Raw genomic sequence first — 14,890 nt, forward strand, 5'->3', positions numbered from 1 at the left:
ATTATCTTACAAATTATCTTTAAAATATTTTACTTGAATGAGAATCCATGTATTAAAACTTACATATCACTGAATATATGCAAAATATAAACTTTATTCTGGTTAGGAATTTGTGGTTTGGTAATAATTTCTTGGGGAAGAATTACAACATTGGCTTTGTAAGAGTTCTACACTAAAAGTTAGATTGATGAGCGCAAAATGGATAAGCCCCTGTAGGTACAGGTTAAATATTCTTATTAACTTTGCAATACAGCAGACATTTAGTAAGGAGAAGGAAATGGCAAACCACTGCAAGATCTCTGCCAAGAAAACCCCACATGGGGTCACAAAGAGTCAGACACAACTGAAATGACCAAACAGCAACCACCACCACCACAACAGAAACTGTGTGTGCAATATTTTGGTAATGGGTTGAATGTTGTGTTCCATTAATTGTGATGTAAAAAGAGATGTGGGCAATAACAAAATTGAGTATTAGGAAGATAACCTTCACTCTTTAGTGAATATTTTCCTGAAGTCTTATATTCATCTTTTTATTAGATTTATTATATGTGGAATCTTTTATTGGCTCCTAAAATGTGTGTTCTTTTTGTGTTTGTTTTATAGCTATACTCCTTTTGCTAATGGTCCCAATGATACTCCTGAAGAAATCCTGTTACGGATAGGTAGTGGAAAATTCTCTCTAAGTGGTGGCAACTGGGACACTGTTTCAGATGCAGCAAAGGTGTAAATATATTTTGTTATAACATTCTTAAGGCTTGCAAATGTATTGTGGACTACTGAAATATTTTAAATGAATGAATAAAAGAATAAGCATTCATTAAGTGCTTACCTGTGTGTCAAGCACTGTGCTGAGCATTGGAGATACAAGTACAAATGAAAAACAGTCCCTGTCCCTCTCCTGGGTCTCCTCTTACCTCTTTGACCTCTCCTTCTCAGTCTTCTTTTATGGCTCTTCCACCAGGTAAAGCCCTCTAGCCATAGGTGTCCCTCAGGGTTTTGTTCTAGGCCCTGTTCTCTTCTTTACGCTACTTGGTGATCTCATCAGCTCCCAGGGATTTAATTAATTACCATCTTTGTGCTGACATTCTCAAATCTATATATCCTGCCCCAGGCTCTGTGTTGACCTCCAATGACCCATCTCCAGTTGCCTTTCAGACATCTCAAAGGTGTCTAATAGATAAATTAAATTCACCATGTCCAAAACAGCTTATTATCTTTCCCCTAAACCCTCTCCCTACCTCCTACCTTCCCTATTACTGCAGAAGGCAACAGTATTGTCTCATTCCCTCAAGCTAACAATCTAGGAGACATCCTGGACGTCTTGTTATCTCTCACCCCTCCACATCCAAGCTATTGCCAAGGCCTGCAACATCTCTTAGATATTCCCCCTTCTCTCCTCTGATGCTGTCCTCATCTCCCCTCTCCTGGACTATTTTCTTAGCCTCTTAATTGGGCTTTCTACTTCTAGTCTCCCCCCTTTCTACTTCTAGGCTCTCACCTCATCATATAGAGTTCCTGCAGCTGCCAAATTAATATTCCTAACACAGATGTCTCCATGTCATTTCCCTGCTCTGAAGTCTTCAGTGGCTCTTTATTTGCCTCCAGGATAAAATGTAAAGGCCTCACACTGGAACTTGAGGGCTTCCAAAATCTGGCTCCCACCTAACATCGAAGCCAAATTAGCCTACTGGCTGTTCCCCAAACTTGACATCCCATCTGTCACTTCTGGGCCTTTGGACAGACTTGTTCCCTGTCTCTTGAAAATACTCCCTCCTGACCTGTGCTTCTTTGTATCTAACTTCCTTCAAGAGTCAGCTCACATGTGTTCTTTCTACATGTAGCTTTTACTAATCTTTATTACCACTAACTCCCTATTATCACACTGTCATATTATAGAAGTAGGATAGGAGTGGAAGCCCTCTGGTCAAAGATAAGCTCCTTGGTCTTTGTATCACCAAGGCCTTGCACATAGTAGATACTAAACAAATGTTTGTGGAATCAAATGTTTGCAAAATACTAACTAAATTTGTTCAATTATATTAGCAGATTAGAGGTTCACAGAGTATCTAATGCTTTCTCTGCCTGTATTTCAGTGTTGAATGCTGATAACTCAATTAACCGTGTGTGGATTATCAATAATTATATTTTAATTCCGGGCTGACTTTGCCCTGCCATAGCTCTGGGTCATGTTCCCCTGTTATCAAATCATATCTGTTTGTGGAATGTAAACATTTCAGTACTAGCTAAGCCAAGTGTAATTAGCAAGGTAAATCAACTGGGGGTAGGGGAGGGGGGAAGCTCATTTTGAAATAGGATTGGTGTTTTCCCACACCATAGCTCCTTCTAATAGTCTTAATAGTTGGTTTTTCTTGTTGTTGTTCAGTCGTTCGGTCATGTCTGACTCCTTGTGACTCCATGGACCATACCACCCCAGGCCTTTTTATCCTCTGCTGTCTCTGGAAGTCTATCCAAGCTCCTGTTTGTTTCTTCCATGACACTATCTATCCATGTCATCCTCTGCTTTACCCTCTTCTTTTGCCTTCAGTCTTTCTCAAAAGAGTCCTGTCTTCTCATTATATAGCCAAAGTATTTAAGCTTCAGCTTCAGTATTTGACTTTCCAGTGAGTAACCTCAATGACTGATTTGATCTCCTTTCTGTCCAAAGGACTCTTAAAAATCTTCTCCAGCACTACAGTTTGACAGCATCGATTCTGTGGTGCTTGGCTTTCCTTATAGCCCAACTCTCACAGCCATACATTGCTCCTGGAAAAACCACACCTTTGACTATACAGATCTTTGTCTGCAAGGTGATGTCTCTGCTTTTTAGTCTGCTCTCCAGATTTGCTTTTCTTCCAAGGAGCAAGTGCTTTTTAATTTCATGGCTGCAGTCACCATCTGCAGTGATCTTTGAGCCTAAGGATATAAAATCTGATGCTGCTTCCATCTCTTCTCTCTCTGTTTGCCAAGAAGTGATGAGACCAATTGCCAAAATCTTAGGTTTTTTATGTTAAGCTTCAAGACAGTTTTTACACTCTCCTCTTTCACCCTTCTTAATTCCTCTTTACTTTATGCCATCAGAGTGGTCTCATCTGCATATCTGAGACTGTTGATATTTCTCTAGGCAACCTTGATTCTAGCTTTTGATTCATCCAGCTTGGCATTTTGCACATATGCAGGTACTCTGCATATATAAGTTAAAGAAATAAGGAGACAATCTGCAGCCTTGTCGTACTCCTTTTCCAATCTTAAACCAATCAGTTGTTCCATGTTTGGTTGTAACTGTTCCTTAGTAGTTGTTTTTTGTAGTGTTGATTTATTTTTAGAAAATTTACATGCCAATTTATCAGTAGAATCTAGATATTTATTATTCATTGTTTTGAGTGGGAAGTAAAATAGTAAGATAGCATTTTTTACTTTTCAAAAAAATCTAGCCTCAATGCTGTGTCCTTTTGGATTTTTTGTTGATGTTATTAGCAAGGAATTTAGGAAGGCTATAAATGATGAACTTGAAAGAAAACATATGGGTACTTTAGCTTAGAGAACTATTCCTGGGACTGCTCTGTTATGAAAACTTACTCTGAGCAGCTTTTCCCTTCCCTTCCTGAAAGAAGCGGGGAAGAGAGGGAACACTGTGAAAGGCTCACCTCCCACTCTTACATCAAGATGGCTAGGGTCTCTCCAAGCAGAATAAAGAAAATCTTCGCTTACTCTTAAAGAAGTGATTGCTTAATAAAGACTAGTCATTCAGTAAGTCTTTATTGAAGGAATGAATGGGTGAATGAAGGAATGAAGAGTCATCCAGCTCTCCTGTCTGCAGCTTTTTATCTCAAGCTATTTTAAATGATTTTACATATAGTAACATAGAGTAGTATTTCTTTTAGCAATGCTCTGTTAATGACTTAAGCAGCTTTTATCGTCTGCCTCTGAGAAGAGAGTTTTTCATAAGCTTTTCTGAAAGATCTAGAATGCTTTACACAACATACTTGAGCACAGATGGAAACTGATTTCCTGACAGGATGACATGTTTAGGGGAGAGTAGAAGAATAGTGGCAATAGAGGCTGGAGTCTAAGAGCTGTGTGAATTGGCAGAGTCTCTCTGACTTAAGAAATTGAGAAAGGTCCTGGACCTGACCCTCCATAACTGCAAGGGTAAAGTGGAGTTGGTGGTGCATAGAGGAACAGCTGGAGCACCACTTGGACCTATACGATTAATTACTGATGACTTCTTTCCCTCAGCCCCAAAGCAGCTTACCATCTTTATTCTTCTCCTCATGAAGTCAGGGAGGGAAAACACGAAATCAGAAGAATGGATGAAAGTACATTATTAACTCAAATGAAATGGAAGTCAGTAAAATCTGCCTAACATAGACAGGCATCTTTGTTTCTAAGATAAAATACAAATTCCTATTTAACCTTTAAAGTTTCATGCAGCCTGTCTCTGACCTAGCTTTTCAGCCTCACTGAACATTAGTCTGCTTCCCACGCTCTATCATCCAGCCAGAGTGGCCTTTCTTTTTCTTACAGAGGCCACCGCTCTCAGTACCTTCTTGTTTCTCCTCTCAGTGCCTTCACACTGGCCATTCCCTTTGCCTGCAATGCACTTCTTCCTTACCCGTATCTCATACAATGTCTCTCTTCCTTTAAGATGCTGCTCAGGTACCACCTTCAGCATAGTCTTTCCTCATTCCCTACACCTGTTAGTACCGTTGGTCCCAAACTACGTTGTCTTTAATAACTTTGTATATATTTGTATGCATTTCGTATTTATGCTGTATATACTTTAGGTGTGCTTGTTTCGTCCCATGTTAGAAAATAAGAGCCTTGCAAGTAGAGATTGTTTCATTCTTTCTATTTGCGGTGCCTCCTGGGTCCCTGGCACTATACTTGGCATATGGACACCAAGAAAGAAACAGTCCCTGTTCTCAAGGAGCTTTAGAAGATTTTTTAAAACACATTTGTTATTTCACTTACATAATGTGAGTAAGTATTGCCTACCAGTAGTCCTTATGGGAGTATAATTTACAGTGAGTCTACCAGCTGTATAAAAATACTACAGAAGTGTTGGGACTTACTTTTCCTAAGCACTTTCATTCTTTCCTGAATTCTGTTTTATATTTTCATTTGTACCTGGTACCCTTTATCATAGATGAGAAGAAAGGTCAATGTCACTACAGTTCCTTGCCTGAATGACTAAATTAATGGAGTCAAAATCAGTCAGGTTTTAAACGTTTACTCCAACTTTTTTCTAGTTCTAGATAGAACTTAAATCCTTAATAAATTGAGATTAACTTGGCAGACATTTTCAACTTTGATATCCAAGTAGTAAAAGACTCAAACAGAGCAAAGCCTTTTATATTGTCCCATTTAGTTTCTGCAGTATACAATTTAAATGTACTAGAGACTTTTACAAGCCATATTCTGGCATTGTCCATGTTGCTTGGTCATTTATAGTTGACATTTATAGGTTGTTATGAAGTCCTCCTAGTACTTTCTGTAAATCTTAGCATTCAACAGTTTCTGCTGGGTACCAAATTCTTCTGAGTATAGTTCTAGGTAAACCCGTTGGGAAGCTAAGTTAGAAAATTTGTTAGAGTTTTGATGTTAGAATTCTGTTTATGAAGAATGACCATGTATTTTTACCTGGAATCAAGGCATAACATCTTGCTTAAGTGGTCAATCTGTGAAAATATTTCCTTATTGCTCCCAAATGCCAAAACCTGGAGTTGTAAGGCCTTTGTGAAAATTGAAGTACAGTGTCCTCATGTTGATAGTTACTAATTGGAATAACAATAACATTTTTATTAATTTTTAATTGATAATTAAATAATAATTAATAATAGGCAAAGTGTTAGGACTCTAATTGATTAATTTCCATGTTGGTCATACCTATTTGCAAATAACATTATACCTCTTTTAGTACTTTGAGCAGTATAGTCAAGGTGATGATTACTCATATTCATCCTAAATACTTGGAGTTTTCTTGACTTTTATTGAATATAAGAATAACAAAGTTCTGAGAATCATGTTGAATTAAGTTTAATGACTTTGAGTTAGTAATGGTTTTCTTCTTCATGTATCTTCTGAATGGCTTCCCCATTGATTATGTCTTACAGTAGCACATTCTTATATCCTTTCTTTTTCATAGTCAGCTCTGCCAAGACCACTCTGCAAAACTGAAAAATATTCATATGGAGGTGACAGATTTTGTTTTGTGACCCATGAGTGAGCTCATTTTCCTCTAATCGTAGCTATTATGAAAATTCAGTGAATATTAAGTTAATGACACTTTTATTTGTTATCTGTCTTCATCTTGCCACTCTGACAAGGGAAACTTACCTCTTATTTGAAAGAAATGCTGAAGAATTATAAGATTAATGATGTTCCAAATAAAATACTTTGAACTCTGTAGAAGAAAGTTATAAAACCTTGTATTAAATTTCTGCTATGAAGCCATTTATCACAAACTGAAGAGCACTCTATCAAACCTTTCCAAGTGAACAAATATTGACCATAGAATCATGTAAGAGTTACTGGGATGGCACCATTTATTAGTTATTTTTTGTTCCATACCTCAGGAGAAACCACTTTGCTGTTGAAAAATCAATCCTTATTTCCAGATATTAATTGACTAGGTTTTATGGCTGTTCATTGTCTACCAAGGCTCCTGTGGGACACTTATAAAAGTACATTAATCCTAGATACCTAACCAAATCTTGACTTCCTGCATTAACTATTCTTAGTTTCTTCACTCAGTAAGACCAAATACTCTTTCCTGTGCAGAAACCCAGAGGAAAACCTCTTGGGCTGATGGTAGCGATTTCTGAATAAGTACTACGTGATCAGTGCCTTTAAACAGAGAACGATAAGTGTTTACCATTGCTTAGCAAGTTTAATGAGTATTATGTCAAACACTAACAGACATTTGAAAGAAAATATCATGTATACCAGTGGTTGGCACCATAAGACTACTTTTAGGGTAATAAGGAAATTTCTACAAGTTGCCTGCACACTCAACTGCCCTACCCTCAGACACTGATTTGTTCCTGACAGGTTCCTATTAGATTTGGGGCTTTTTGTTTTCCTTCTGACCTACAAAAGTTTCCATCTCCAACTCTTAGTTAGGCTCAGGGATCTGTTTCTGTTACAGATAAGTTGAAATCATCCAGCTCTATCCTGATGTAACATGGTATAATGGATAGAGTATTATACTTGGAGTAAAGAACACTTGGGCTCAAATCCTGTGTTAGTAGCTATGTGACTTTGTGTAAGTCACTTAATCATTCATTCAGCAAACATTTATTGAGCACCTACTGTATACCAGGCACTCTGCTAAGCACTATGGATACAAAAAGAGGCACAAAACAATCCCTGCCCTCAAGCTCACAATCTAATGGGGGAAAGGGACATGCAATCAAATATATACAAAGCAAGTTATATACAAGATATACAAAATATATATTCTGTACATAAACTATATACACACATATATACATATATGCGTGTGTGTGTGTGTGTGTGTGTATAAAATATCGTATATATAAACAGGATAAGTAGGAAATAATTAGCAGAGGGAATTGAGAGGGGTTGGGGAAGACTTCCTATAGGAGTAATTTTAGTTGGGACTTAAAGAGAGCCAGGCAGGTCAATCCTCAGAGTGGAGTGGGGACAGCCAGAGAGAATGCCCAAAGCTGAGAGATGAAGTGTCTTGTTCATGGAACAGCCAGGAGGCCAGTGTCACCGGATTAAAGAGTACATACTGGGGAATAAGGTATAAGAAGACTGGAAAGATAGGAGGGGGCTAGGTTATAAAGGGTTTTGAATGCCAGAGAATTTTGTATTTGATCCTGGAAATGATAAGGAGCCATTGGAGTTCAGTGAGTGGGGTGGAGGTGTGTGTGATAGGATCAGACCTGCATTTTAGGAAAATCATTTTAGTGGCTGAATGGAGGATGGACTGGAGTGGGGAGAGACTGGAGGTGGGTAGATCTACCAGTAGCTATTGCAGTTCACATGCAGTGATGAGGGATTGCACCAGGGTGTAGCAGTATCAGAGGAGAGAAGGGGCCATATTCAAGAGATGTTGCAATGATATCATTGACAGACCTTGACAATAGCTTGGATATAGTGGGATGAGAGATATCGAGGAGTCCAGGATGACTCTTAGATTGTGAGCCTGAGAGACTGGGAGGATGGTTTTATCCTCTACAGTAATAGGGAAGGTAGGAGGTAGGGGCAGGATTTAGTGGGAAAGATAATGAGTTCTGTTTTTTGATGTAATGGGTTTAAGATACATATTAGACATCCTGTTCAACATGTCTGAAAGACAGTTGGAAATGTGAGGTTGGAGGTCAGAAGAAAGATTGAGGCAGGCTAGGTAAATTTGAGAAGTATCAGCATAGAAATGATAATTAAATTAATGGGAGCTGATCAACAGGATCACCTATGAAATAGTATAGAGGGAGAAGAGAAGAGGACCCAGGACAGAACCCTGAGAGACATCTACTGTTAGAGGGTGTGATCTGGAGGTAGATCCAGCCAAGTCAGAGAAGGTGGTCAAATTGGTAGGAGGAAAACCAGGAGAAAATAGCATCCTAAAAACTTAGAACAGAATATAAAGAAGGAGAGGCTGGTTAACAGTGTCAAAGGCTGCAGAGAAGTTAAGGAGAATGACCATTGAGAAAAGTCTATTGGATTTGTCAACTAAAAGATCACTAGTAACTGTGGAGAGACCATTTGTAGTGGAATGATAAGATCAAAAGCCAGATTGTAACGGGTTAAGAAGAGACTGAGAGGAGAGAAAGTGGAGACATCTATTATACACAGCCTTTTCAAGGAGTTTAGTCATAAAAGGCCAAAGAGATAAAGGATGATAGATAGCCGGAGTGAAGGATCAAGTGATGGATTTTTCAGGATGGCAGAGACATGGGCATATTTGTAGGCGGTAGGGAAGATGCCATTAGGGAGAGATCAAAAGCAAGTATAAGAGTAGGAATGACAGCGGGGGCAATCTGTTGGAGGAGACAGGATGGAATGGGATTATTTGAACAAGTAGAGGGGTTAGCCTTGGTAAGGAGTAAGGCCATTTCATTATGTGAGACAAGTGAAGAAAGAGAAAGTGGCAGACGGCCTATGTTTCCTTATCTGTAGAATGGTTTAAATGAGTGCCAAGGTCCCTTCTAGCCCTTATTTTGTGATCCTACCCAAGAACATACAGTCATAACCCTAAGAGCAACCTTAGAACTAGATTTAGTTGGGGATAGGGCAGGAGTAGCTAGGTGGCACAGTGGGTAGAGCACCAGCTCTGTAGTCAGGAGGACCTGAGTTCAAATCTGGCCTCAGACACAAAACACTCCCTAGCTGTGTGACTCTGGGCAAGTCACTTAACCCCAATTGCCTCACAAAAAATAAATAAAATAAACTGGACTTAGTCACCTTGGGATCCTTTAGGATCAGGGTGACCCAAGGCCAATGTGAAGCAGAGTAAATTTCTCATTTCTGTAAACTGGGATATAATGTAAAGAGCACAGGACTAGGAGCTGAGACTTGAGTTCTCGTCTTGATTTTTTACCAACTAGCTATGACACTTTGTTAAGCTTCTCCCCTTCTCTGGACCTCAGTTTTCCCATTTGTCAGATGAAGGTGTTAGATTAGATCTTCCCTAAATTCTCTTTAGTTCTAACATTTTAAAATTTTAGCACCCCATCTTCAGGACTGGGCTAAAAACAAACTGCTAGTTTTTGCCTTATCTTCTCCCTTCACTTTTTGTGACTAAATATTTTCCTTATCTAACTGGTCCTATTGGATATTTTCCCACAGAAAGGGTAGAATTCATGGTATAGCACTATGGTCCCAATTTTATAAAAGCCCGACTGCCTTCTGTGTTCTCTCTCGAACCATTTTCCTTTGCCTTTATCTCCCCTAAATATAAAGGAAAAAACAATTGGTCAAGTATAAATAGCAGCAGGCTGGAGGTCTGGGATTTTTTTTTTGTCTGTATGGTTAATTTAGAAGTTTAAGTATTCCATGATCAGAGAGAACTTTTCTAATGATAGTGATTCAATGAAAGTCAATTTTGATAATTTGCATTTGGCTGTATCATATGTCACACTCTGCATTCATTTCTATTATATGTCATGTTGTGTTTTCATTTTATTTATTTTTCTTTCACATTGCTGCTTTTACTTGAGTGTTTCAGTGTCTTTCTATAATTATCCTGTTGTTCTTTTTACAGTTTGCTATTATCACAGTTTTCTGTTAAATCCAAATTGATACCAGATATACCACCATATACCACCACCACCAAGAGAAGAGAAGTAGGGAGAAGAAATAGAATGTACCATAACTTGAAAAGTTCATTCATTTTGAGTCTGAGAAGAGTTTATGGGGTTTTAAAAATAGTATTATTATCTTATTTTCAAAAACCAAATAGTATTTTACTGTGTATGTAATAAATATGAGAGGCCATGTAGCTTAGTGTTGCTATAGGCCTGGCCTTGAGTTAGGAAGACCTGGGTAAAATCTTGTAAATCACATATAAGTTGATAATGAATTGAAGGAGTCCCCACACTGGGAGTTCTCCAAGCTTATGGAATTACAGGTCCAGATGTGTGTGTGTTTGTGTATGTGTGTGCGTAACATGTTTACATATTCATATACATTTTGCTGTCACATTGAAATTAAGAGTAGTCATAATTGATGTGATATGTGTAATATACATATGAGAGAAAAAAGTATAGAGGTAACATGTATAACATAATAATGTAATAATATGTAACAACATTATACATTAATGTGAGATATTGAAGTTAAGGGCATTCACAGTAGCTATAATTAAGAAGAACTTAGCACTGCGGCAGTTCAAACGTTATAACGGTGATTAAGAGTAAATACTAGATTTAGATAGTTGCTTTTATTGCTTTCTTAAGTGTTTCATACAGTAAAATCCAATTATCAACTGAATTAGCCACATGGAACCCTTCTTCTCCCCTATCCCCAAATGTTTTAGGCATTTACTTTTGGAGTCATAGTAATAGTATATTTCTATAGTTAGTTTCTTCTTGATCGCTTACCATATTTCAGGATAGGTGGTTGTTGCTTTATAGCCATTTTCTGAAAACTACTTTCCCTTCCCCTTCACTTACCACATTGCAACTTCACACATGTGGCTTTTCCTAATTAGTGGGAATAGCCAAAATTGATGTATTTTGGGAAATTGTCTCTTACCATTTGACTATTTTCAATATATGTGCCATTCCACTGATCTGATGTCCAAAGAGAAATTATAAAGCTACAAATGTTTATATTTAAGAAAAATATGCAATAGTATCTTTTGTTTATTTCATGTTTGGTTCAACTAAATGTTTTTTCATTTTTATTTAGGATTTGCTATCTCATATGCTTCACGTAGACCCACATCAACGGTATACTGCTGAACAAGTATTAAAACACTCATGGATAGCCTGTAGGGACCAGCTACCCCATTATCAGCTCAACAGGCAAGATGCACCACATCTAGTAAAGGTAAAATAATTATTTTAAAACTCTGTTGATATTTAATGCCTATACTTCATACCCAAGCAAGTCATTGTACTGACCACAGTAAGGTAATTATCTTAAAAGGTTATTTTAACAGATACAGAGCCACTTCGAGGAATTTTTTTAACTTCAGACTATTATTTTTAAGCAGTAAATCTTAGATACTTCCTAACATTATTTAATTTTTCTTTTCCATATTATGAAAGAAAAGCTTCCTATCTTCCCCTGCCTCACTCCGGACACCTTAAAAGATCATGCTTTTATTTTCTTTTAAATATATCGTTTGTAGCAGTGAACAGAATGGAGGAAACAAAAACTGGTAACACTATAGTCACAACTGACATCTAGTGCTCGTTCCTTCTAGTATAGCTGTAGATTTCCTTCCATTGTAGACAGTATTAGAATAAAGGATGTCATGGGGAAAATCTGCAGTGTTAATGGTATAAAAGTAGTGGAGTGACCTGCCTCAGGACAGAAAATCTTCCCTGTAATTCTTTATGTACTTGTTCCAAAATTGAACTTTATTTAGTTTGTTGTTGTTTTTTCAAATATCACTTTTCATTTTGGCCCTTTGTTTTTGTGTCTTATGATGCCTTTTGAGGTATACTGCTCAGTCTAGGTATCAGCAGGGAAGGAACAAAAAAATTGATATTACCAAATGAGGAGCTAATATTTATTTGTTCATAATAGACTCCCATGTAAGTCTTATTATTTAAATTCCCAACCAAATTAGACTTATTGATTAAAATATAACAATTCAAGCAATCTTTTGAACAAGATTGACCCCAAAACAAATCTCATATTCTTCTCTTTAGTTACTTTTCAATGCATTGTATTATATAGTTCGGTGCTGTAAAATAGGTACAGTCTTGCAGAATTTCATAATATAGAGAAATCGCATTCATTTGGAGGGCATCAAGGAAGGTTTCATGGAGAAGGTGGTATTTGTGCTCAAATAATGAGTAAGATTTTGACATGTGGAAATCCCTAAAATACTGCAGGATACAGGAACAGGTACCATCTGGTAGCTCGGTTGCACATTATCTAGTTTCCATTCAGACTGAGTCAGAAAGAGGGGACCTCCAAATAGGAATGGTAAAGAGAAGTGATCACTGATGGACCTTAGCTGTGTACTGTACAAGGAACACGCTTGGATGCAAACAGTAGCTGTGTGGTTCTGATTCTAGGAGCAGAGCAGGGACTCAGTTTTAACCTCCAGCCTAGATGGAAGCCTGCAATGGATTAATTAGAGCAAAAGTCTCAGACCAAGGGAGCAGCCTGCAGTTCAGTCACTGTGAACCTGCAGAGCCTCCCAGTGGGCTAATAGTGGCTGAATCTAACAGCAGTCTACTTAAACATAAGCTGGTAGACCCAAACTTGGATTAGGAACTTGCAGAGCTCATGCTGGGAAGACAGCAAGCAGACTTTTTCCCTATCACATCACATTGGGAACACTAAAATCTTGCAGGCCTCCAACCTGAGTTGTGAAAATTGCAAAATATAGGCCAGACATTCCCTTCAGGTGTGCAGAGCCCAAAACTAACATAAAGTCCAAAGTCAAGAAGTAGGCTGAAACAATGAACAAACCAAAAAAAGAATTCCACCATAATAATAGCTCAGATCCTACTGTAAGAGCTATTATGACAACAGAGAAGATTAAAATGCAAATCCAAAAGAAATAATGACTCAAAAACATCTATATGCAAAGCCTCAAATAAAAATATAGCTTGGACATGAAAGCCAATAAGAACTCCTGGAAGTTAGATTAAAGCAAGAGGTTTTGGTTTTGTTTTGTTTTTTTAAAGCTACAAAAATGATTTAAAAAATAAATGAGAGTGGTAGAAGAAAAAATTGGAAAGGAAATAAGCTATGGAAGAAAAATATGAAAAAAAGAATTAACATCTTGGAACAAAAGGTACAAAACCTTACCCAAGAATACATAACTTTCTGAAAATTAGAATGGACCATATAAGAGCTCATGACTCCATGAGACATCAAGAAACATTTTTTAAAAATCAAAAGACTGAAAAAAGGGAAAAAAATATAAGATATCTCAGACCAAAAACAACTAACCTAGAAAATACATGGAGGAAAGATATTGTAAAAATCATTAGGCCACCTAAAAGCCATGATAAAAAAAGAGCACAGACATGGAAGTTGTGACTTTAAAAAGAGCACAGCCATCATATTTCAAGAAATCATAAAAGAGAACTTCCCAGAATTCTTCGAACCAGAAGGCAAAGTAGAAATTGAAAAAATCCACATCACCTTCTGAAAGAAACCCCCAAATGAAAACTTCCAGGATTATTATAGCCAGAATCTAGAGCTCACAGGTCAAAGAAAAAAATACAGAAAACACCAGAAAGAGAGATTTCAAGTACTTGAGTGTCCACAGGTAGGATCCATATGGATTTGGAGATTCCCTTCTCCCCACTCAATCTGACCAGTAACTGGGTAAGGAGCAACTGAGTACCAGATGGTACCTGTTCCTATACCCTGCACAAGATTTAGCAGCCACCACTTTCCTGCCCCTGAAGAGCTCATAGTCTAATAGGGAGACAACATACAAAGAACTACATAGAAACAAGATATGCACAGGATAAATTGAAGATAACCAACAGAGAAAAGACACTAGCATTAAGGAGAATCAGGAAAAGCTTCTTATAGAAGATAAGATTTTAGCTGGGACTTGAAGCCAAGAAGCAGAGATGAAGAGGAAGAGAATTCCAGGCCTGGGGGACCGCCAGTGAACATGCTCAGAATCAGGAGATAGAGTACCGTGGGCCAGGAGCAGCAAGGAGGCACATATCACTGGATCATAGAGTATATGTGGGGAGTAAGGTGTAAGAAGGCTGGAAAGGTAAGAGGCAGCCAGGTTATTAAATGCTTTGAATGCCAAATAGAAGATTTTATATTTGATCCTGGAGGTGATAGGGAGCTCTTGAAGTTTATTGAGTAGGGGAGTGACACAAACTTGTACTTAGGGAAGATCAGGTTGGCAGCTGAATGGAAGATGGACTGGAAAGAGGAAAGGCTTGAGGCAAGAACACCAACCAGAAGGCTGTTGCAGTAGTTTCAGTGTGAGGTGATGAGAGCCTGCACAATGGTGATGGCACTGTCAGAGGAGAGAAAGGGGCATATACAAGTAGTGTTACAAAGGGAGAATCAACAGGACATGCAACAGTTTGGATTAGTGGGGGGAGTAGAGGTGAGAGAGTAAAGATTCAAAGATGATTCTTAGGTTTTAAGCCTAGAGAAGAAAGTAATAAGAAAGTAAGGATGGAGTGAGAGTTTAAAGGGGAAGATAATAAATTCGTTTTTGGACTTAGTGAGTTTAAGATGTCAATGAATT

General features: G+C 37.9%; 1 protein-coding gene across 2 annotated transcripts in view; it reads left to right on the forward strand.

Moving 5' to 3' along the window:
• Positions 1 to 14,890, forward strand: part of RPS6KA6 (ribosomal protein S6 kinase A6) — a 109,806-nt gene that overhangs the window by 85,080 nt on the left and 9,836 nt on the right. For both annotated transcript variants that reach the window (XM_020964555.2, XM_020964557.2), the window contains exons 20-21: positions 607 to 724; positions 11,383 to 11,523. In XM_020964555.2, the coding sequence (XP_020820214.2) occupies positions 607 to 724; positions 11,383 to 11,523 (259 nt within the window). The remainder of the gene's footprint in view (positions 1 to 606; positions 725 to 11,382; positions 11,524 to 14,890) is intronic.

This window comes from Phascolarctos cinereus, unplaced genomic scaffold (genome assembly GCF_003287225.1).
Source record: "Phascolarctos cinereus isolate Bilbo 61053 unplaced genomic scaffold, phaCin_HiC Scaffold_8;HRSCAF=390, whole genome shotgun sequence".
NCBI lineage: Eukaryota > Metazoa > Chordata > Mammalia > Diprotodontia > Phascolarctidae > Phascolarctos > Phascolarctos cinereus.